Source organism: Phaeoacremonium minimum (assembly GCF_000392275.1).
Source record: "Phaeoacremonium minimum UCRPA7 unplaced genomic scaffold PA7_03_scaffold_270, whole genome shotgun sequence".
NCBI classification, from domain to species: domain Eukaryota; kingdom Fungi; phylum Ascomycota; class Sordariomycetes; order Togniniales; family Togniniaceae; genus Phaeoacremonium; species Phaeoacremonium minimum.
In genome coordinates this window covers 647,197-671,438 of record NW_006921175.1, presented here as the reverse complement: position 1 = coordinate 671,438, position 24,242 = coordinate 647,197, and the positions used below count along the sequence as shown (strand labels likewise).

Below are 24,242 nucleotides of genomic sequence, written 5' to 3'. Positions count from 1 at the left end.
GTCATTGACTCGGACTGGCTACTTGGTCCTCGTCATGTTCCACCCCCCTGCAGAGCGAGCTCATGATGACAGCAACATGCCTTTTCCTTGGTTGTTTCTCCTTTCTCCGTCTCTTTCTCCTTCTGCTGCCTGCCATACGAGGTTACTTCCAGGTCAGCTTATCATCTTGTTTGTTCATTAAGCTCCGCGTTCTCCGGGTTATGCCTGACCCCCCTAAGCCGAGTTTGGAGGATTGACGTGGGGGTTTCTCTACTGATCTCGCACGCGGTTCTGATTACTCAAACTGCTCTTATCCCCTACTCCCGCCACAGTAGCCCGCGTCGATCAGATCTCACCCTGCGTGTCATCCTCCCTTGCGCGCGTGCGTGCGTTTTGCTGTCCTTTATTTTCCCTTCTCACTCGGCATTGGAGGGTTGACAAGAGGCGGGAAAGGGTTCGACACCTTCTGTTACACAGCCTTCTTTTCAGCCCTACGCAACGCACCTCCCGCGCCCGAGAACAGGGTCGGTGGGAAGGGGTGGCGCTCCACTGGCGTACCATCCATTCCATACATCAGCACCAGCGGAGAGCGCTGCTGTTGGATCTGGGCTAGCCGGGTTCCATGGCCCGGATCCGCGATCCTCCATCTCATCTCTCCTTTCTCCCCTTCCCTCCCCCTTCTCTCTATCAATCTCACTATCCTCTGCAACCTTCTGTCTGGCTCCTTCACTCGCTCACCCGCTCGCATCCTTCCCATTCCTGCGGGCGTAGCCTATCTCGGGAATGCTGCACATGACTTGCAGCACCTGGGACTTATATCTTGCTCACCGGTGTGGATGAAGCCCACCCCCTTTTTCGTTTCTTTGTCTGTATGATTCGCTCGACCGAGGGCATGTCTAGGACGGCCGTTGCGAGACGTCAGCTCTTAGCCCGGCCTGTGCCGAGCTGGGGTTCCTACTCCTAACGCCGACTATTCCCTCTCTCTCTCTTGTTCCTTGGCCCCCAATCCTCCCGCTCTGCTTGGTCGCACAGGAATAGAATGCACACTTGTAATGTGCCGGTGGAGCACCGCCGCCAGCGCCTAACACGGCGACTCAGGGTGGTCGCTGTTTGTCCTGGGCCTCATGAGTGGTTGGAGCCGTGGGCAGGAGACCCCCTCCAGCTGAAAAAGTCAAGGCTGCCAGCCGGCTAGCCTGGACTGGCCCCCTTACACCAAACCAAGCCGCTTCTGGAAGCTAGCCGAGTCGTTGCTGTGCATTGTGCGCGGCAGGCAAGGTCGTTTCTTTCTGATATCAGACTTGGTGACTTGATGTAGCCGGATTCGACACCGAGTTGTAGATGGAGGTATGGGTGAGTGTCATGTGCGGGAGACAGCCGTCTCATCCGCGCCGAGGAGGTATTTACGTGGTACTCCAGTGATGGTGGCAGCCTCGTGGCAATGACGTCTCTTGCGTTAGGTAAGCCGCCACGATGGTTCACCGCTTCGTGGCCTTCCCGAAGGGGTAATCTTACGAAAGAGTGAAGGTAGCGTGTTACTGCACGATGTTGAGGGTTGATACAAGAGAATATGGCTAGATAGGGTAATTGAGATTCGTCAGTCGAGATGACAAATAGAGTCTTCGGCGTGGCAGATGTGTTGCAATCGGCGATGAATACTTTGTGTCTTTGCTGAGTCTCTGCGTCGTCAGAAGATATTGTACATGCAGTGACTAGACTTGGGTTTCGATGACAATGAACAACATGCTCCAGATAGTCCATCACATGTTGCTGTTCGGTAACAGCGGAGTTCCGTCTACTCATGCCCTCCTGCTCTCATTTGCCTAGGAGCGGGCCCCTATTCCAGTTTCCATGCTCGAGCGACCTCGCCCCAGTGCCATCAGTTCGTGTATTATTTTGGATGATCGTGCCTTTGTCCCTGATTGTACTGCCTGGGCATGAGTGGAAACTCGACCGAAGCGCAATCTCATCCTTCGTAGCTTAGGTATTGCCCCAGCTGCTATCTGTATGGAGCATTTATGCGCTTCGCCAGTGCTTGAACTGCGCCCGAGCAATCTTCTGCCTGACGGGACGGTCCGTTTGTTGACTCTTTACTTTACTGGGATGCTATCACTGGAATACTTCTCTTTACGAACCGCTTTTTTATGGAATACCTTTTTGCTCGGAGAAGTCGTTTATGGAACACTTTGTTACTGTGCTACCTTTTTAGTGGAACCCCTTCTGATGGGATACATTTTTACTTGGAAAACGGGTTACTGGAACACTTATTTTCTGAAATACTTTTTATTGGGATACTTACCTTTACTGAGACATTTGACTACTTCGAAAGTTTACTACTCTAATGGTTTGCTACTGAGATAGTGTACTACTAGGGTCGTTAATTACCAGAATACTTCTTTGTAGTGCTGAGTCAGGTAATAGAATATGTTTTTACTAGAACACTTTTTTTTGGTGCTGTGGTAGGTAATAGAATATATCTTTCACTGGAAGACTTTTCTTGGTGCTATTGTAGGGTAATGATATACTGAATTTACTGGAATAGCTTTCTGAGTACTAGATTGAGGTTATGGCATATCTTTTTTTCTGGAATACCTTCCTAACTACTGGATTAAGGTAATAGAATTTTTTTTTACTGGAATATCTTTCTCAGTGCTAGAATACGATAATGGTATATCTTTTTTACTAGAACATCTTTTCACTGTCTGAAAGAGTTGATTCTCAAATATGTAACAACGAGATGCTTCTGTTAATGGAATAGATTATTGCTACAAGAGAGGCTTTGTAGAATACCTACTTTATAGAATATGTTTTCTCTAGCAAAAGTGCGTCATGAGACACTTTTTTAATGGGATATGTTTTCCCTTCTGAAAGAGCGTAACAGGAACTTTTAATAATGGAATAGATTTTCTCTGCTAGAAAAGCGTAATGGGATACTTATTTTAACGGGATAGATTCTCTCTCAAAAGCGTTTAATAGGATACTAATGTTTATGGAACAGACCTTCCCCTGCAAAAGGAGCGTAACGGAATACTTATGTTTATGGGATAGGTCTTCTGATCTGGATATATGAATCAATGACCCGACATGCAGGCATGCGGTACATCAGAGTACCGCGCCCCGGGAGCGCAGCAACCGTGCAATTTCCTTCTGACCTCCGACATAAGCAAACCATAATGGGGATCTCTCTGCATCATCTCTCCAGTTTATGTCTACCTTCCTTGATGCGAGTAAGTCTTGCACCATGGCAATATGTCCACTCTTCACAAGCCTTGCAAACCATCTCTGACGAATCTCTACCAGGGAGCTGGTTTGGATAGGAGGATTGATAGTTTCAAATAAGACTTGATTGATACGATGAAGGTAGAGTCCGACATCGCCTGAAGACCACATGCCAGAGTACAGATTGTCGGTGAAATATACCCCATCTTTTTCCATGGCTATTGACATTGCTGTTCGTCCAGACTCGTCTATCATCCAAGGATCCGCTCCCCTTTCGATTAGCAGCCCGAAAATGTGGGATCTTCCATCATCGGCAGCTAGCATTAGAGCCGTGAGACCTCTGCTGTCCCTCGAGTCGACATTGGCTCCGCCGGCGAGCAGAGCATATATGATGGCCTCATTTCCTTTGTGGACAGCCAGCCATAGAGGTGTACGGCATGTACTATAGTCACTGATATTCGGGTCAAGTCTTTCCTGCTGAAGTAATAATCGGACAAATTCTTCGTTCTGGAGGTTCACAGCCTTCCATAATGGCGTGATGCCAAGGTTATCAGGCATATTGATGTCAGCACCATTGTTGAGTAGTATCTCTGCAATCTTTACACTTTCTTGTTCGACCGCATACAGGATTGGCGTTCTTCCATGAGTGTCTCTCACGTTGACCTCATTTGTCTCAAGTAATCTGCGGCACAGAATCGGCAGATCAAAATAAACGACCAAGTGTAAACCACCCATTCTCTCTGTCATATTCGTTGAATTTGACCATTGGAACCTACGTGTTTGTAATGCTTGGCTGCATGCTTCGGCTTTTGCTTCGCATTTAAGGAACTCTAAAGCTTTCTCGCCGAAAGATACCGCATTGCGAGCATGAAAACCCCATCTCGAGGATGCGTACGCGTACAATGGATATGATAGAAGGCGTTGCGCAAACTCCTCCTTTGAATGACAATATCCCTTGTCGAAAACATCAAATGAGAGATAAGTAACACATGTAGATGCGATCTGTGTGTCTGCGTCTGGAAACCAAACCTTACAAGTCTTTTCGAAATACTCTTGTGTAGTATAGTGAACTAGCCGGACGACATCACTCTGTTTATCAACGGTGACTAGCCCGGCACACATTGAGATGATATCATCGACAGGGCAAAGATTAGATTGGTCAAAGCAACGCTCTCCTGGTTCTGTCGCCATTGCGTGCTCTAGCTCGACGGTCGATAACGGGAAAGGCGCATGGGTAATCCAAGCAAGAACTTGCATCGCCAATTCTGTTTCTTCTGGTTCTTGCCTGTTGATTCGCTCCATGGCATCTTTGTAAGCTTGTTCATAAGCATCATGGCCCGTCGGAAGGTCGTCAAGGGCTTCTCGGACTCTTGTGGGGGATTTCTTCCCTTTCAAGGAGTCAAGAAAAAGTTGTGCAAGCAAGAACCTGTAAATATTGAGTATTACATTAGGAACAACAGAGGAGAAAATGCATACATGCCGTTGACGGATCTCCCGATTTTGGTCTTAATTTCCATCTGTAGTTCAGCGGAGCGGGTCGCGCAACGCGGAAACTGTGATGCATGGCTGTTTAAGAACCTCATTACGTCTTCGTCTCTTGCATAAATCTCAAGCAATGACGCTTCCTTGAACTTTTCTGTAATTTCTGGAATATTTCGTGAGGTTGCGAATATGATGCTTGTGTCTTTGCTGAGTCTCTATATTGTTGAGACATATTGTACATGCAGTGGCTAGACATGGGTTTTCATGACAATGAACAATGCAACTTCAGGTACCCCATCAACATGTTACTGTTCGATAGCAGCAGATTTCTGCGTTGTCATCTTCTCTTGCTGGGATAATATTAAGATTAACATTAGAGGTGGAGAGTAATGCTAGAATTATTCAGCATAGAGCCAGCTTTGGTCTGAACGTGCTCCTTCGCCCAGTTGAATAATGTGATAACAATCCTTATAAACCCAGAATGGATCCCAAATTCCTCCCTGAAGCCCAATAACATGATAAAATTGTAGCCCGTAAAGCTCCCAATATGGTCCCAACCCAATCTATAGCCTTGATAATGATGTGAAACAAGTAGCTTGTCATGTTTGCGACCTAGGCGTTTGCGCCTTTGCGGCGCTTCATTCTCCTGACCTTTCTCTCCGCCTCTAGTTCTGCTTCATATTAGTAATGCCAAGTTTGGATCCATGCACAGGAACATACCTTCGGGAGACAGCTGCTCGCGGTGACGCTTCAGTCTCGCCCTCTCCACTTCCCTTTTGTGGGCTTTGAAAGCCTGCTTCTCTATTTCGATGTCAATATGGTCCCATTCGGGGTCGAAGTGACATACCCTCAGGAGTCATCTTGGCCAATCGAGATGCTTGCCGGTTGCGTGCAGCTTCGTGATATGTATCGCGTGCTAAAGATTCTATCAGTGATATGATACCGCATTTGGACCTACACTACCACGAACCTGCAGGGTCCATGTTCTCAACCTTGACTTGCTGGCGGATGCGTGCAGCAGTGTTGTGACTCTCCCGCTCTGATTCATTGTCAGCGCTTCAAGGAACCGTACTTGGATCGACACAGTTGACATACGTTCAGGAGTCCAGTTTGCTCTTCTCGCAGTCTGCAGCTCTATGGCATGAGCGAGATGAGCTGCTGCCTCTGTTTCGATATCAGTGCATGCACCCAATCTTGGCCCGATGTTTATCTTACCTTCGGGAGATCGATCTAACTTTTGCTGCTCATATTTGTCGTGCCGCTTGACATAGAGCTCCTCTCTCTCTGCGTTGATGTTAGCTTTGAGCGCCGAAATTGGTACGATGTACATGCCTTCAACAGTCATGGCAGCCCACTGCTGGCGACGCTCTTCATTGATAGCGTCTCTATTGGCATAGTAACGCGCTGAGGCCAGGGCGCGAAGACGTTCGGAGTTTTTTTGGCCCCATTCTCGCTTTTCGGCGAGCAATTTCTCCCTTCCTGTGTAAAGTTAGAAAGGACCTAGACTGGTTCGACTGACTTACTCGGCTGAGACAAACCATCACGCCACTCGCGACAGCGCTCGGAATTTTTTGCCTTGATATACTCCTTACTCATAGCCTCTCGTATTGACTCTGAAAACGATGCATGTGTGCAAAGGCCGGTCCATTTATGGTCCTTCCACACTGGATCGATGTTGAGATTCTTGTACTTATGGGCATCGAGAAAGATAGTGTAGACATTCTCCGCCAAGACGCAAAGCATTCGATAATGTGTTAAGTCTTCCCAATCGAATAGCTCCATGGTCGTCATTGCATGGCCATCTATAGGAGATTTGAGGCTGATGTCGAGAAGCAAGATCCATTGTTGGTCCGCCTCTCTTCCATGTTTGTCGAAGATAGATCCTCGAAGGGAGTCTCCAGGACTAAGATAAATTGTCAGATCGGTCCCTAAATGACACGAAGATACTCACCGAGATGTTGTAGCCCGCCTATCATTGCGTCGTTTCCGAGTTCCCCCACCGCTTTGATTCGAAGTTCCCGAGCCCACATAGGCCGACTTTCTGTCCACCAGACAGCCGTATACTCCGAAGGAAGGCGAGTCAAACCAATCCAGGTCCGACCAGTCTTCGGGTGCTGTGTCCTGCAGAAACCATTCCTGGATGCACAGAGGGGTGTGGGCAGCTATCTTAGAGGCCCATTCTAGGGGCGTAGAGGCTCTTAGAATGGCAAGGCTCTCCACATTCGACATCCAGGGATCTGCTGCAATCTTTTCAATGCGTCTCTCAAGCATACGCACGAATGGTGTTGGATTATCCATCAACTCCGGATCAGGTCTGGCCCGAAGAAGTTCTGCAACCATCTCAAGTTCCTTGATTGCGCCTTCAGTGAGGTCGGGCTTTTCAGTAGCGGCTGGGTACCCAAGTTGCGTCAACGGTTTGGCGGCAGTGCTCTCTGGGTGTGACTGAAGATATGCAAATGACCCGGGAAAAGAATCCGCGTCGGTACAATCTTGGCCTGACGTGGATTTCCTGGAACCGAGCTTCGAGGGCTCAGTCATGAATCCGTTATCGAGCTGCGAGTGAACGGAATCGAGGACGTGCTTCAATGCAGATGGTGTGTTGTAACATTTTTGGTCCCACGCGTCTTCACCTGAGTTTTTATGCATGAGGGACGCTGGCTCAGGTTCAATACCATCATGCGTTTGAGAATGGCTTGCAACCTTATATTTCATAAAGTTGCCGGAGGGCGAATCGTTACGAGTCTGGCCCGACGTGAATGAGCTCTCACCGTTTCGCGGAGGCACAGGTGAAGCTGACTGAGGCGCGTTTTTCTTTTGAGACGGATCCAGGCGCGCGAAATAGTTCAAGATGCTTGACGACTTATCGTCCCTGATCCGGCTCGACGCGTGCTTCTTATTGCGTGGCGCCATTTTCCTAGCTCACCAACTACTGGCGGGGGAAAGGTGTACTGGAAGCTGCTGACGCGCTTCTTCGAGCCAGACTCGGCGCGTAACCTGGTGCCAAATTTGCCAGTTTTGGCACCAGGTTATATATCAGCAGAGTATGGGTACAGTACTGGCACGACAGATATGAATAATAATGATATTAGGGATGAGTGTGTGAGGAAAAATATTTTATGGTTGAAATGGAAATGGAAATAGAGAGGAAGATTTTTGTTGGTGGACATTAAAGCGTGTCAGGGGTGGAGCTCAAGACGTGACTTCCCCCTTTCGAGGGAAATCGAAACCTCCACACCACGGTGGCGGACCTTGGCCTCAAAAAGAAAGCCACAGCTATTCTCTTATGAAAACCTCCTGCTCTGCGGTGCCCTAACTCCAGGGCTCTGAGTGGATAGTTATATGGTACACAAGCTACACTCCTTCCACATTTAATTCATCCTTTCTTTCTAAACTTCTTCCTCTTTTTCAAACTATCTTATTTTATTCTCATTATTAAGTCTTCTCTAAGGACAGTCAGAGCACCAGATTTACACAATTATTAGCTTGCATTAAGAAGCTTAAAGAACCAGATCTGGCATGATGGCGGACGATGCCGCTGGCTCTGGCGGTGAGAATGATGAGCATAATGCTGCTGACGAAGATATTGCATCTGCGCCTCAGGATGAGACTGGTATGTGTACTCACATCGCAAATTTTCTCTAAAAGTTCTCTCCAAGAAGATATCTAACGACCCATATTAGGCTCGGCGAATGAGCAGACTCCTATGGCTCAGCAGAGTCAGCTTGACCATTATTCAGATGAATTCCAAGGAGATTATGTCGAGCCCATTCCACTTCAGGTCCGACAAGCTTCTTGGCATTTCGACAGAGATCTTGGCATTGACATGTATTGTCGCTTCCTTGAGCAGCTGCATAGTCAATGGGATTATAACGAAAAGCCTTCGCGCCAAACTTGGGCCAGATCGATGTCAGCCTCACGCCGAACTCTCCCTACCATCATCGAGATGGAATTGGTCCGATGCTGCAATGGAGGGCATGTCCCTTCATCTTGTGACAAGCTATTTTCACAAACTGAGCATGGCCAGAAATGGATCGATCGTCGTCCATCGCATCTTCCTGGAAGGCCACGCCCGAAGAGAAAGGCCGACGAGATCAAATCGAAGCCCAAGCGTGCTAAAACCAAGAGAAGCTGCAACAATAAGGTGCCAAAGAAGGGTCCAAAGAAGGCTGACGGTGATGACGAACCCTCGACTGGCCCTGGTACTTCTGGCAAACCTGGAGCGAACGCGCTCATAGTTGGCACTTAGACGCAATTATGGGGGCACACAAAGGACACTTTTTGGACCGAGGAATATCTGCGTTATCTTGCTTGCCTTTTAGCTCAACATGAATGGCAGACGGGTGTGGGGCACATTTGGGACACTTACATCTCTTAGTCGGTTGACTTGCTTGCTGTTTAGCTTTGCACCGAGTTCGTGGCATAGATAGACTAAGAGCCAATTATGAGCCCATAAATCATTGATTCGTTATCAAAGTTTTGCCTATGGTCTACAGAAATGAACCATAATTGTGCACCTGCAGAGTAAAATGCCGCTTTGTAGAATGACATCCGGTTTGTTTCTGAACACATCGCGAGTTACTCGAAATGCTATCACACATAATTCTTAAGCAGCCATTCCTGGACCGTTGTCATTTTATATAGGGAGGGCGAGTCGACCCAACCACGGTTCCTTAAACCTCTTAGTAGGGCCAGCCAAGTAGATAATATGTATGTTTCCAATGTTGAGGTGATAAACTTAAATTAATTACATGATAATCAATGTTTGAGTGCTCACACTATGTATGATATTTGTTCATTATATATATACTACTAATTAAAAATTGAGTTTACTCGCTTTGTGATCAGTGAAACAATTTGAAACTACCTTAGCTCGTTCACCCGCCTGGGCTGTCAAATCAAAGCCTGCTCTGACCAACAGCCCCAACTAACACCAGGATGCTGGCTGCAATGGAACGCCAGAACAATGCTTTCAGTGGCGGGCACCGCGTGGATAGGAATCCATCGAGTATCGCTCCTCTTTGACGCGCCTCTGAACTCCACCTCTTCGCATTCGTGTCTCTGCGAAGAACTCGTAACCCCAGTAGATCGTGCTGACAGCCATAAGTGCAAACGCAGTCCAGACGAGTGCCATGAACTTATCTCCTCTGGAAGCGTATAGGCCAATATCGTCCCCAAAATCAGCTACTGCGTCGACAACCTTCTTCCCGCCGATGGTTGTCGCCAGATTTCCGGCGAGGAGGCATACCATCGCGAGAAATGTGAGGGTGAAATTGACAAGCACGAGTATCCGACCAGACTGTGGGAGCATAAATAGTGCTGCAAGAGATCCCAGCAAAGACAACCCTGAAAAGCCAGCTCCAAGAATATAGAGGACGCTCATGGCCATGAAGAGCTTGGGAACCTCATCAAGCTTCTCCTGGAGGTCATCAGAGAAGCCTAGATCGTTCAGAGAGATTTCAAATGGTCCAACGCGCAGTTCCTCGTCGAGCAGGGCAGAGACGTTGAGATAAGCTATGGTTAGAGTCAACGTAAGTATCACAAGATTCAGAAACAAATCTAAACTTACAAGTATCCATCGGCTCTGTGCAGTTGGTGACATTGTAACCAGCGTGCGGAGTAGTTGCATTTGGCTTGAAATAGCCCTCACAAGCATCCATGATGTGTAGCGAGTAGAACTCCTTGATGCCAAGGGCTTTGGCTAACTCGTCGGCGATGTCATTCTCAATACTAGCCAGCTCGCTCTCGATGGCGCCCACCGCGGCGGTAGCTTCTGAAACAAGGCTCGTCCAGAATCCGCCGATCCCACCTCCTCCAGATGTCGATGTCGGGCCGCTGTTACCGCTTGTCGGCGTCGGTACGAGGTTGTGTCCCAGCTCGGAGGTGTTGAACATGATGATATGGTAATCCTCCATGAATCCTCGCCTGTAGCCGGAGAAAAGACTCAACATAGTGAGCACGAAGCTCACTATGGAGAGGACGATAGGTACTCCTACGATGATCCGCATTTTAAAAAAAGAATATGATGCTATCGTCTTCAAGATTTGGGGAATTGAGTAAGAATTACCAAAAGGCACAACGAAAACGCTTATTCGACGACCAAGAGGTTTATGACGGCTCTTCAGGTAGGGAGAGCTCAGAAGCGCTGCGTATATCGACTACAAGAATATAACCTACAAGAAAACGTCTGGATTGGAAAAGGGTGCCGATGAATCAAATATAAAGCTAGATCGGACCCTGCTGGATGGCTGGCAGGTTGGCTACCACCTCCATTGGCGGTGACATATAGTACGAGCGTGACGCAACGAAGCACATTCCAGGATAAGAGACAAAGGGACGGCAGATGCACCGTGATCCAGCCATTCCTCACACACTCGCCTACAAAGTGGGCATAACGGCCCTGGCTGCCGCTCTGAGCAAGTACGTGTACAAGGACTGGCTGGCGGTAACTGGCAGTGGCTCGAGTGGCAAGGAAGCCCTAAGGTTCTGTTGTCTTGGTTGGTGGCCCAATGGAGGGTGCCGGCTCTTTGATGGTGTTGCGTCATCGGCGGGTTTGGTGGTTGGACCTGAATCAACGCCGTTCAAACCTGCTTTGCCGTCGGGTGTGGCTGTGTGGCTCGCCCGCTAAACTCCTGCCATTGAGGAGCCTGCCGCTAATTTTGGAGTGGGGACAAGCGGTCTGGTCCGGGGCGTCATCGGCCACCTAACGGGCCACAACCCTCGACGACTGTAACTTTCAGCACCGTGATGCTGGGGTTCGATACCTAGATTGAGCGGCGCTGTCGTAGCGCTGAGTGGATTGTACCACTGATGCTTTATCTGACCCAGAATCGATCCCTTAATCAGCAGAACGCGGGAATGCTATCATGAGGCTGTATTACCCCTTCATCTTATAGGCTGTCGAATAAGATATGTCAGAAACCTTTGGAAATAATGGGATGTGTTTTGAACGAATGTTGAAATCTCAATTCACCATAGCGGCTGCTGTCAATTGGCAAATCTCGAACCCGTTCCGCTTATGATATATTTTGGGCGAGAAGTTATCACAGAACTTTCGCATTGCAAGGTCAGACTTCTTTTGTTTTTAGACGCTATCTTGAGAGCAATTTCGGTAAACAGTACCTAGAAGCAACGATGTGGCTGGGCGATGCCTATCGCATCCCCGCAATCCACCAGTTGTGGCACCCAATCAAGCTGCGGTGCCTAACGGTGGTGGCTTATGACGACGTTGGCTCCAGGACGCCCAAACCGCCCTGGCCCCAGTGACGATCTCAGTCCAGGCAGACCATTTTGGTGACCAGCGAATGTTGCGGCTCTTTCTACTCTTCCCCATTTCGTGTCGTGTCTGCTGTTTCACACGCGGCTCTCTCATCACGCGGTTTTTGTCAGTACGATTGCGCTTTCAAGAAAGCGTGGAATGCCTCGCCTTAGCGATAGCGGCGAAGAAGAGGCTGGCCTCTTAGAGGCTGGCAGAAGACACTCGCGCCGGTTTGTTGATTCGTTTTTTGACTTCGCTCTCCAGGGAAATGTCCTCGGTAACGTTTGACCTTTTACCAAGGAAAGCTAAATATGCTGACTCCAACCTTTTATAGAAATCGCCTTCGGTTTGATGTAAGCCATCCAGGGAAAACGTTGAAATTCTGGCCTTGGAGTCATAGCTGAATTCCACATAGTCTTGCCGCGGCTTTCACTGCGCTTGTTACGTCCTTCGTCTCGGACATTCTGCTGCCGCCGTTGTCCGTCCTGCTCCCGATGAACAAGAACCTGGATGAGAAGTTCGCGGTTCTGCGCAAGGGGCCGCACTTTGGAGAGTACCACGGGTACAATACCCTGAAGCAGGCCCAAGAAGATGGCGCTGTGGTCATGGCCTATGGGTGAGTTGTAATTGACTTGTTGCCTCTACACTGAGTATCCTTGAATCCTTGAGTCCAAACAGAACCATTCCCTAATTTGTGAAGTGCCCAAATGATACAAATGTCTCACAGCTGCAGTTGAAAGACTCTTGCTAACTTGACATAATGAAACAGCCAATTCATCAGCCGGTTGGTCAATTTCCTTGGCCTAGGACTTGCGCTTTACGGATTGGCCGGGTTCTATCAATGGGTGTCGAAGGATCCGATTATCAAGCATACAGTCAAATGCAAATACTGCCGCAAGCGGATCAACGAGAAGGTAAGCGACTCGAGAATTACTAGGTAGTCCCTGGTCATCGTTGCTTTGCTAACGAAATTCTAAGGCGTCACGCTGTGTTAACTGTTCAAGTTGGCAAGATGGTCGTGAAGACATCCATTGAGGATCGAGGCACAATGATGGAGACTCGTTAGGGATATATGAAGCATTCGAATCATGACGCGGGAGTTTGGTATTTCGTATGACGAATTTATGTTGAACACATCCTGGATGTTGGCATGGTTGCTTTGACAGTTTGGTTTTGCATTGGTCTCATCATGTTTAGTCCTAGCCATTATCATCATCATACCCCAGACAGACGTGTGATCCTACAGCATATACATAATACAATCTTGAACCCTTCCGGACCAGAGAAGCTTCCTTCGAGCTCAGGTGCTGCGTACTATACAAAGGCCATGTCTCGACCTCATCCCCTCAACGCCTTGACCCATCACATTGTATCCCATCATTTAGTTGTCGCCACCCTTCAGTAGCGTCCGCAGGCTGACCATTTCTCTCCTGAGCCGGGCGTTCTCCTTCTTCACCCGCGCCGTCTCCTCGCTCTGCTCCTTCAGCTTGGTGATCAGCTCCTCCTTGTCCTCGCGGCCCTTGCCCTTGAGCGCCTTGACGATCTTGCCCAGCTCCGAGTTGAACTTCTCGTACAGCAGCTCGTTCTCGGCCGTCGACTCCTTGAACAGCTGGTCGATCGCCTTGACCTTGGACTCGCTCGCCTTGAGCGTGCTCTCTAGGTCTCGCTGGATCGCGCTGTGCCGCTCGCTCAGTTCTTCTATCACCTGCGGCACGCGCTCCTCGAGGGCCTTGAGCGACGCCGAGAGCTTGTGGATGTCCTGCGTTACCGATCGCGGCATCGCGCCGTTCACACGGGCCATGTCCTCGCCGATGCGTGAGAGCTCGGACTTGAGGCTGGCATCAACTTCGTCGACTGCCTTCTTCTCCGCTTGTAGACGCTCTCGCAGCTTCTGCGGAGACTGTAGTCGTAGTTTCTGGTTAGACGACTTGCTGGGGCTCGAGGTAGGCCGCGTGGGTGACTCCGCTACGGTCGAATTGTTGGCCATGCGCGTGAGTTTCAGAGTCGGGATATTAGAGGTGGATAGGGTCTTAGCATGAGGGCGCCTTTCGGACTTGTCAGGGCTGGTAGTCTTTAGGACTTCCGGCGGAGATGCGAGCTTGGGGAAGCCGTCACCGGGCGCGTTCTCCTTCTGGCGCGGCGATCGCAAGCTTTGGAATTGAGGGCTGATTGGGATCTTCGAGGGTGACGGAAGGCTCGAGTTGAATTTCTCAGAAGTCTGTTTCGTAATGCGCAGGGGCTGCAACGGCGTATCTTCAAGCGTGGCAGCCTCCATAAGACTCTTGAGATCGGAGAGCGAGCTTCGGCGCTTCTTCTTGAGAGACTTGGGCTCTGTGACCTCAACCTCTGGCTCGCCGATCGTTTCCAGTCTGTGGGAGCTAGCCGGGCGCTGGATTGTTTCGTCGAAAGCACCCGCAATAGGCGGCCTATCGCGAGATTGCGGGCGTCTCAACTTGTTTGGTCCAGCCGGATGACCCATATCGATTGATCTCGCCCTGTTGACAGATGCCTTTGATAGGCTTGAGCTCTCACCAGTAGCAGGATTCCTGCCGTGCCTGCTTAGACTACGCCACATCGAAGGACGCTCAGTCTCAGCTTTGCTATTCTGTCGCAAAAGGGTATCAAACTTTCTTCGGAGTGAAGAGGTGTTGGATGTGATGGATCCTGAACCAGACTTGTAGCTACGTGTTGTCGAGTTCATCGACTCGTATGCAGATCCCCGAAGGTGGATACCGGCACCGAAACCGACCTCATCGAAGATGCGATCGCAGTCTTCAACGAGGCGATCGAGAAGATTTATGTAATTGTGGGCACTGCCATCTTCGACAAGCAACTCGGCGAACGCAAGTGTGAGGGCACCTCGATCACCATCGTTCCCACAACCGTCCAACAAGTTGGCAAGTAACTTGATAAGCGCTGTGAAGGCTCTGCGGTTTTGAGGAGCCATGTCCGAGAAGAGGTAGTTCACGAAATCGCCGAAATCGCCTACAGCTCTCCGACCAGCGCGCTCCTGCAACAAGTCAAGCGCCTGTATGGTCATGATGGGCCCCATCTGATCTCGCCACGCAATACGTACGAACTTCTCAAACGCGACGAAAATGACCTCGGTTGTCAGATCTGAAGATACCTCCCAGTCGTATGGACTCTCGATGAGTCTATTGTACAGGTCGTTGACGGACAATTCGTCAGCAGCCCCTCTGTTGAGCAGAGTGCGGCCGACAAACTGACCCTTCCGAGATTGCAGACACGCAATATAGCCTGTGAATGTCTGCTCGAGACGGACCAGGGGATTTTCCGGTCGGTCATCGTCTGTTGCTTGGCGCCCACCGTCTCTACTCCGGATTGAATCAGTAAAAGACTCCGTCTCTTTCTGGCTTGTTGATCTATTCAACGCAGGCGGTGGGAAGACGTTCGCAACGGCAGGGCGTTGGTGCTTGCTTGTATTGGTTGTCGTCTCAGAGACGGTTCCGCCACCGAGGAAGCTTGACAGCAGCTTAACGGGCGAGGTTGCAAGGAATGACTTGGGCCGTTCGATCTTCGTCGAGAATTTGAGACCCCGTATTATTTTGGTGTAATAGGACACCATAGCCGGTGCCAGCCGGAGGTTTGAGACATTGAACTGCGTGCTTAAGAGCTGTATGACTGCGAAAGAATGAGTTAGTTTCCTAAAGTAAATCGGGAAGAATGCAACATACTGCGCCGTGAGAGTGTGGGCAAGAAGTCTTCGAGAGCGATATCATCGGTATACCCCTTCCCATTCAGACCTAGACAATTCATCCGCACTCGTTTCAAATCACGACTCTGCACCTCGACAACAACCTCAACTCCAAAGTGTCCCACCGGTGCGCTTTTGGTTCCCTTGTCATTGTCGATCACCACCCTGATAGGGGCAGGCTCTTTTCGACCCTCGACAAGTTGTTCGGCGGCTTCCTGAAATACGGCCGCGTGCATTCCCAGATTGCTATCTGGCATCCTCACCGACCTCAGAGTCCATGCGGGAGTTTCACGCTCGGCTTCAGAGAAACGGCCCTCGATTCGGGCCTTCACGACGTCTTCGCTCCACTTTGCTGCCTTCCCCTCCAGGGTCTCTTGCAAAAGGAAACAACGCGCAGTAACAGCCTTGCCAGTTACATAACCTCCAACATGTGCGCCTTTCATTTCTTGCGTAGATGTCATCCAGATCAGACGTCCATCAGCAGACTCAGTGAAGCGGACATCTGCTAAATTGTGCCATCCGGTGAATGCAAATTCGTATGTACCAGGTCCTCCTGCCGCATTGGTCATTGATGCGAGAAGACCGGCCGGTGAGGGCTTCTCAACTTCACGTAGGAACTCTCGCCCTGTAAGGCCAGGGGTTGTCAACTTCTTCAAGATGACTACAGAGTCCGAGAACAAGAGGAATATTCCCGCTCTCTCGCTCTCCTTGGCATTTTGAGGCTCGTCGATATAAGGCGCTGGTATCTCTACAAAATCTGCCGCCAAAATCAATCTGCCCTGGGGTTCCAGGTCGGGCGGCCAGCACTCGACCATGTTGCGCAGACGATTGGTGATATGGGGTTTGTCTTGCAGAGGCTCGTCCATCGAACAGATATTCGCAATGATATCCCGTGCTCGGAGCATAGGCTGCAGAGCAGGATGTGTGATAGGAAGACAGCCGACGATTTGATCGATCAGCAGACTGTATCGAGGCAGTCTCTGAACCGGCTCGATGAGAATGGATCGGATCATCTGCTCTCCCGTGTTGGCCACCCTTGTTCTGAAGCTAGACTCCTTGTTGAGGAAGTTGTTCAATAACTGCGGGAAATGCTGACTCGCACGGATGTAGTCCTGATAGCTGTCGGTGAACTTGGGGAACCATTCTAGAAAGATTCTAGCAATAGCAAGGGCGCCACTAGGGTCCTTTGCTTTCGCTGAAACGCCCAGTCTAGATCCGACAGGCAGAATGTGGCCTTCTATATCCTTCACAGCATCTTCTTCAGTGTCATCCATGGCTTTTCGAAGCTCTTCCATGAACGCCGAGTTCAATTGTAGAATCCGGTCTGCAGATTGTGGAAACAACTTCTCTATATCTTCGTCTGACGGACTGAGGCTCTCCTTTGGACGATTCCGCGCATTTTGGCGAAAGTCATCGGCGATGTGCTTGACCAGCTCGTTCAGCTTTAGAACGTATCGTTCCTCGGTATCCACCAGCTCGCCGAGTTTCATCCGCAACTCAAGCTTCTGGTCCTTGGTGAAAGACTTGCTTCTATTCAGGGAGCTTGGCTTGGATGGCGCTCGTCGTAATCTCGAGGTGGGCAAGAACACGGGCTCGCCCCAGAGCTTGACCAACGGGTTGTATCCGCCATACTGTCTCAATGTTGGATCCAGAATATCATCTTCGTCTTCGGGTACTTCCTCAAGTTCCTCAGGCTGGAGGGGCACAATAGAGCCGGGCGGTAGGACAAAATCAATGTCGACATTGTTGATGTGTTGCGTCTGCAGTGCATTTTGAAGCACTCGAATGACTTCTGCTGTATTCTCCGACTTGACCATCGACTTGGCCAAGTCCGCTGCGTGCTGCTCTCCAAACAGAGCGGGAGCCGAGCCCGGTCGTCGGCCGCGAGTGGTGGGATACTGATTCTTCAGATGATTCTTCACCACCTCCGGGAGCTCCTTGAAGTACTTGAACAGTCCAAACGCGAGACCCCTACATATCTCGTCGCCTTGGAACTCCCGAGGCAGGTGGGTGACGACGCCATAGAAAGGCGAGTTGGGCGATATGGTGACTCGCGGGTAGGACTGGAAACCGGCTGGGCTGTAGATGTGGATCTGGACGCGCGAGCTGTTCAGCGTGTAGTTTGCCGTCGTCGAGGGGCCGTGGAAGACAAGGACAGGCAGGTGGCCCAGCAATGGATCGCTGGCATGATAGAGAGTGACGTGCTCTGGCGACAAGGCCAGCTCCTCGGTGACTCGAACCATGGCCACTTATTGGGCCCGTGGCATTGCCCGGCCGGGGATTCCAGCGATCTGGGATGATCAATGGCAGAGAGAATTGGCGGGACGGGGCGGTGATGGTCGTCGTATATCGCAAGAGGACGAGGAGGTAGCGGGGATCGGCGAGACTGGCGAGGATGCCTCAAGTAAACATAGAGTACGTGCGATGGCGCGTCGATTGGCAGGATGCTTGCAGCTGCAAGTCGCGTTATTGACCGGGCGTGCGCAGGTGTGTTGCGCAGGATGGCGCACAAGCTGCTGCAGTCTACCAAGTTCGCCGCAATTGACCGGTCCGGGTAGCGAGTTTGCGACTACGGGGGAATGACGAGATCGCAGGCAAAGTATTGTACAAGAAAGGAAGATGAGATGGCCTACAATTGACCGCCAACCAGCAGCCTAGGATGTCGACCGGGATTTGGTCCGAAGCGAAGAACGGCGACAAGGGCGCTGGATGGTGCAGCGGGCTGGAGGCTGATCCGGAGGGTTTTTTCGACGGTTGAGAGAAAGGCGCGATAGTTACAATGCTGATCGCGTCGGGCGCCGGTGAGACATTGATGGTTTGGCGGCGGTGAGTGCCGGGAGTAAACAATGCCCCACCCTGCACTGGCCACTTACACGGGACTCGCTCCCGCACTAGACCCCTGACCCCTGCCCACGCGGATCAGATCTGCCCCTCCAAGATACAGACTCCACTAAAAAATAACCACCCCTCGGGCCTGGCAGATCGCGCTATCTAATCGAAAAGTCTCAGTCCGTTCAACGTCGTCTCCCTTTTCGCATGTGACTTTTTTAAAGTCGACGAAGCAGCATGTCCAGTCAAGACAATCAGGGGATCAGCCTCAGTCATGCGCCCAATGGCGTTGGCTACAAGCTCATAGAGCTGCCGCCGGAGCTTGTATCTCTTCTAGAGTCAGACAACCCACCAGCGTAAGTCGTGTCTAAGTGCATCAAGCGTAGTGATGAGAAGTGATGAGAACTAACAGAGCATATACCTATAGCCTGACGCTTGAATCTTCGCCAACTGCCGGGCTCCTAAAGACAGCAGACAAGACATACTCGTTACGGCAGAAGAACACGTCCAATGCCTTAATTCTTCTCTCCGTGGCCGAATTGCAGCCAGACTCCAGCCAGATCCCCGAAGCAGGAGTGGCAGCAATTGCAACTGTCCATGATACAGTTGAGCTAGTTGCCGAGGCAGGAAATGCAGCACCGGCACCGGCAGCCAAGGGCAAGTGGCATGAGAAATTCGGGAGGTCGAGGTGACTGGTATGCCTGGAACGGCGTAGGCAGACTGCGCAAGCCTGATTGTCACAAGTTAATGGTGGACTGAACTGTTTTATGGATGTATCTTAATCACTATGCTATGCTAGCTACGTCTAGCACTTCTCGCGCACTACGATCCAAACTCCGTCCCTGACCTCCTAGCACAGCTAGGCAGGTTGCTTGGGCATTAAGTGCAAAGTCGTTAAGGATGGGTATCAAACGCTACAGAGAGAATTTGATCACCTATCATGCTATCGTGAAATGCCGCAAACTATGATCGCTGGATGGAACGAAGGCAATAAAAACAAGTGAAAAACGGGTTATCGACATAAGGTCACTGAGTCATGACCGCTGAGCCGGGGTGATATCTGCGAGCTTCGATGGACCACGCCTCGCATATCTCGAGGACAAAGAAATGACGGTGAAGTCGAAACACCGCAATCAGAGTAGCACTGATTTCTTCAGGCCCTAGGTCGACGTCTTCCTGAGCGAATAGGGACGGCAGCAGGTTCCGCTGCACCTGCCGCACCATTCTCATTTTCCCCTGCAGGGACTGGGCCGCCACGATTGCGGCCTACTCGCCGACCGGGTTTCTGGTTGCGGTTGCCGTTAACGTAATCAAACGGTACCGGTATGCCAGCCATAGGGAGAGGCTGTGGGAATGGTTGTACCGGCTGACCAGGACCAATACGACCCAGATCCATGTATGCATACGGATTGAATCGGCGTGCCGCATCTTCCGGCAACTCGTCTCTACCGAGGCCTTGACGCTGAGGTCCAACATTTAGTGCAGGATTGGCCAAATGTCTGGGAGGAGGTGCTGCTCTTGGCAAGGCCCCTGCAAGATCACCGGCAGGATGGTTGATAATAGGAGGAGGGGGCGGCTGTAGACGCCATCCCGGCCCCCGGAAAAAATCAGCAATTGCTATCTCAGGTTAGCTAAAACGCCTAATGAATTGTTTTTGTTTTTGGTAGTAATCGACTAGATAGTCGAGCAATTGTACCTACCAGGTTGCCGTTCCTGGTCGTTTGGCGGGCCGCCAGGAGCCGCGGGGGGGTTCAGAACACGGTTTCTGGCGTGGAATCCGGCGAATTCCCTTTCCTTTCTGTTCCGGCGAGCTTCTTCGTCGGCCTTGACTGTTTTGGAAACCTTGATCTGGAGCATGTCGTGATCCACGTCAGGATTCTGCTCCTCAACCTTCTTGCGGGCCGCCTCCTCTGCAGCGCGGACCTCAGCCTCGTGACGCTGCTCTACGCTGTCAAACAAGGGGCAGTTGCCTTGTTTGCCGCCTCGGCTAGTGTCATCGAAATGCGAGTAGTCACAAGATTTGCTGCAGACGTAGCATTGAACATTCATGCAGCCGGCTCGAGTACAAGTCATCTTGTTGCATCCATTCTCCTTGATGAATGGCGTTCCACCTGTGAAGTGTCAGTTGTCGCGATTTAGGTTTCAAGTATAAGGGCACCTACACTTATTACATGTACGTATAAGAGCCGCAGACATAGCCTCCTCAATCTCTCGTCGCGCAGATAAACCGTTTTCCCGTTTGGCTTCCTCGCATGATTTGGGAATGTGAGTTTCCTGTCTGCAGAGCCGACAGCTCACAAACTCGCATTCAGGGTTCTGGCATCGAAACTCCTTGTCGACCTCAACTGGGGGATACTCGGCCGCGAAGGGGCAAAATGGACAGGTTTCGAGGTTCTCGATGCCAGCCAGGCGAAGCACAGCCTCTTGCTCGATACGCTCAAGTGCGATGGCTGCGTTCTGATCGAGGAAGAGGTCCCGCTGGTCTCTTGCAAAGCCAGCTTGGCATCCGTCCATAGACATACAGCCCAGCTCATACTTTGAGAGGCCAATCTCATTCTCAGCCATCCGTCGAGCACAGTCGTAGCAGAAGAACTATTGGTTCAATTAGTAAGCTCAAGAGAATAGGGGGTAGCACCTACATGGCACTTCTCAGCATTACAGTGTACCATGCGATTCAAAGCAAAGTCGTCGCAGCAGCATTCACAGGTGGTGACAGTGCCCTCAGCTTTGGCATGGTTGAAGTTGTCAGCCTCTGCCAAATCATGGCGTAACTTGGCATCTGCTTCGGCTCTGAGAATAGCCCTCGCTTTTCTTGCCTCATGGAACTCAATGAGGGCTTCCTTTTCGGCGACGTCTTCGCAATTCTGGATAGTCTCCTCGATGGCCTCCTCAAGGTATGAAGCATTCTCCTTGATGGGTCTCTTCTTGAGCGTGAACGGCGGATCCCGCTCATCATACTCGGACATGATTTTATCCATCGCCATGAATGTAGGGTAGAGGCACTGACCATTCTGGCTAAAGGTGGCATAAAGATCTCTTACTGCTACCAAAGGAAACCCTTGCTGAAGAAGGATTTTGCTGGCAACTTGTCAGAAAATAAAGGTTTGTGGAGTGAGCAAACTGATCAGATGAAGGAAGACAACACAACAAACTTGGAGACGGCTAGATTCAAGGTGAAAAAGACCATGGTCGGGTGAAAATGATCGTGAGAAAGGAACTAGGTGCATGCTTGTGAACATACCTTGTCTTGAGGTAGGTAAGTGTCTTTTGCTCGCGACGACGTTCATCATTGTCAAAGCGTCTTGTGCTGTCATTGGCCTGTTCTGCACCATCCTCGGTCCGTTTGCGCTTGAGGTTTGTGCGAGGCCGCTTGGGATAAGATTTGCCATCTTCAGACTGGTCCAGAACGTGAGAGATGACTTCGTGGAAGTCATGGCCCTTCTCCTCAGAAGCCTTCAGAAGGAACTCAGGGCAGATATCGGGGAAGACCGTAAGGACTGCCTCCCTGCAGGTGATTTTGAGAGATTCTGGATGATCCATTGTCTGAACTTGTTGGGGAGGGGATGCAGCCCTCTTTTGGGTCTGAGGCAGGAGTTGAGGAGGAGGCGAGCGGCTCTCTGGGTTACTGGCTTTGACGCCCTGGTTGACCTGACTCTGAGGGACAGGACAAAGCTTCTCGTGGTCCTGGCGTGCACCGGGATCGTTGGCGACGCAAAGCAAGTTTCCCATACTTTACAAGGAAAGTTCTGTGTCAGCAGAGTGGGACATTTGTATTCGGGGAGGGACAAAAGGGAAGGGACAGAGAGAGGGGTATCTCCAAGAAGGTGCGCTAGGGCTTGATGAGGTCGGTGACAGTGACAGTTACGGGTTTGTTGTCTTGAGCTCGTCACTGAACAGGAAAATGTATCGGAGAAGGAGAAGGAAATCTCTCGGAAGAAAGGACGAAGGTGAGAAGGAAAAGAAGGCCCCACACCAGGTGGGATATCTACGGGAGGCTCGATCCGTGTTGTGTGGTGTGTGTACGTGTGCAGTGAGCGGTGCCAGTGAAAGATGAGGGTGCTCAGGCCTGGAATAAACTTCACGGGAGCCCTAGTTACACAAAGCTGTCCACCACGTTTCCTACTCCTTCTGGTCTTCATTATTGTGACAAACAATTATCTCCAAAAAATATCACGGCCACTTAGTCCGCAAAGAATCTCAGTATAGCAGAAAAAACATTGCTACAACCAAATTTACTTGAAATGGTATCTCATTCTTCATGATTACTAGCAAAATGTGTCGCTTCAACCACAATAATCAACTAGCCGCCTAGTTGGCGGGTAGCATTTTGAGGAAAGTTTAAGAGTAGAGCAGAGGAGAGTGTGTCGACAATCTCAGAACACTGCTTACCATTCAAGTGCGACTGAACAACATGGTTCATTGAGCCCTGCCAGCCTCGATTAGTGAAGGCGGAATGTCAGAAGCTCTTCTGCTGCTGATGAGGTGGGTGAGGCTCCAAGCCCAAGAGCGTGATGATAAGGTTGCGGACAAGTCGGAGTTCACTGAATTCCCTTGGGATGAACCACCACTTTGTAAGACTGCTGAAGAAGATAATTTGCAAAGTCTGCCCCGACTGTGTAGAAATGAGAGAGGAGAGACAGGCAATCAAAGGAAGTCCTTCAGACAAAGAAAAGAGGCACTGGCACTGCGACAGCCTGTGCAGCTGCCAACCCGCTATCGGGTCTCGGGTGTCAAGGTCGCCTAATAAAGACAGAATAAGGCTGTTTGTTGCCCATGATCCACTAAGATGTGGCAGGTGGTCCGTGCGTTAATGACAGTCCCCGATGAGAATATCGTAAGATTTAACCAGAAATACAACATAGTTTAGAGAGTAATAATAATACACATCTACAAGTGCTTAAATCAGGTCTTCTTGTATTATAGACAACAAACATCAGCGGTTTGAATGAGGCAAGTTCTGGCTTTGATACAGGATCCTCGTTAGGTCTAGTTACAAATAAGCATAAGGTACATTCCTGAAGTATCGACACTTCCTAGCCAAGTAGGTATAAATGACACATCATTATATTTGGTATCTATTTCAAAATAAGAATGCATAATAGTCTACTGCAATAAACATATCTCCCACAGTTGAGACTATCATGTATGATGAAGAACAGGGCTCTGCAAGAGACTAATGCTACTTGCCTTATTCGTGTAAGTCAGCAACATGACAGAGACAAGGTCCCCATACTAAGTACCAATGTAGAACTACCTAAGTTGGCGGCTACCACGGAAAGGCCACCAATCGATAAGGAGGTGATAGTCAGGACTGTTAAGGGTTTTTAGCGCCTTGCAGCTTGCCGCCCCGCATTAACTTGCCCCATCCCTCCCAAAAAAATTTCCCCCTCCAAAGCGAAGTCGCTGGCTGGCGGCGGGTTATCTCTCTCACAGAGAAGATCCCGAGAAAATGGATCCCGTCAACCTTTCCTCCTCCTCTCAAAGGCAACTTCGGCTTCTCTTCTTGCCCTGGATTGGTCACCGATGACAATGGTGTCTACAGACTTGTGAGAGTCATCTTTGATTTCTCATCTTCTCTGTCTCTCAGCAACCCAACCATCCCACTGTCCCCCGCGACTCTCGGCGCGCCCTTCCTCGTCCACCGCCTCCCTCGAGACCCCACTACCCGAAGCCTCCACGACCTCAACGTCACCCAGTCCGTCGAGCGTATAATACCGTTACAGGCAGACTGAGAGAGAGCTGCGTTCCTGCATTCGACTCCTTGCT

General features: G+C 50.3%; 4 protein-coding genes across 4 annotated transcripts; all 4 read right to left on the bottom strand.

The window, feature by feature from the left end:
• Nucleotides 1-5,289: 5,289 nt before the first annotated feature.
• Nucleotides 5,290-6,468, bottom strand: UCRPA7_3436 (hypothetical protein; the record flags this gene model as incomplete). The annotated part of the gene is made up of 6 exons (XM_007915885.1): nt 5,290-5,348; nt 5,398-5,478; nt 5,648-5,716; nt 5,773-5,841; nt 5,893-6,156; nt 6,216-6,468. The coding sequence occupies 6 exons, from the start codon at nt 6,466-6,468 to the stop codon at nt 5,290-5,292; spliced, it is 795 nt and encodes a 264-aa protein (XP_007914076.1).
• A 3,178-nt stretch (nt 6,469-9,646) lies between these two features.
• On the bottom strand, nt 9,647-10,589 carry UCRPA7_3435 (putative sur7 protein; the record flags this gene model as incomplete). Its single annotated transcript, XM_007915977.1, has 2 exons — nt 9,647-10,188; nt 10,244-10,589. The coding sequence occupies 2 exons, from the start codon at nt 10,587-10,589 to the stop codon at nt 9,647-9,649; spliced, it is 888 nt and encodes a 295-aa protein (XP_007914168.1).
• A 2,724-nt stretch (nt 10,590-13,313) lies between these two features.
• UCRPA7_3434 (putative rho guanyl nucleotide exchange factor protein) lies at nt 13,314-17,890 on the bottom strand (the record flags this gene model as incomplete). The annotated part of the gene is made up of 2 exons (XM_007915867.1): nt 13,314-15,574; nt 15,628-17,890. 2 exons carry the CDS (start codon nt 17,888-17,890, stop codon nt 13,314-13,316), a joined length of 4,524 nt encoding a protein of 1,507 aa, XP_007914058.1.
• A 2,203-nt stretch (nt 17,891-20,093) lies between these two features.
• UCRPA7_3433 (putative ring finger protein) lies at nt 20,094-22,016 on the bottom strand (the record flags this gene model as incomplete). The annotated part of the gene is made up of 5 exons (XM_007915893.1): nt 20,094-20,107; nt 20,177-20,587; nt 20,654-21,068; nt 21,116-21,554; nt 21,718-22,016. 5 exons carry the CDS (start codon nt 22,014-22,016, stop codon nt 20,094-20,096), a joined length of 1,578 nt encoding a protein of 525 aa, XP_007914084.1.
• Nucleotides 22,017-24,242: the final 2,226 nt, after the last annotated feature.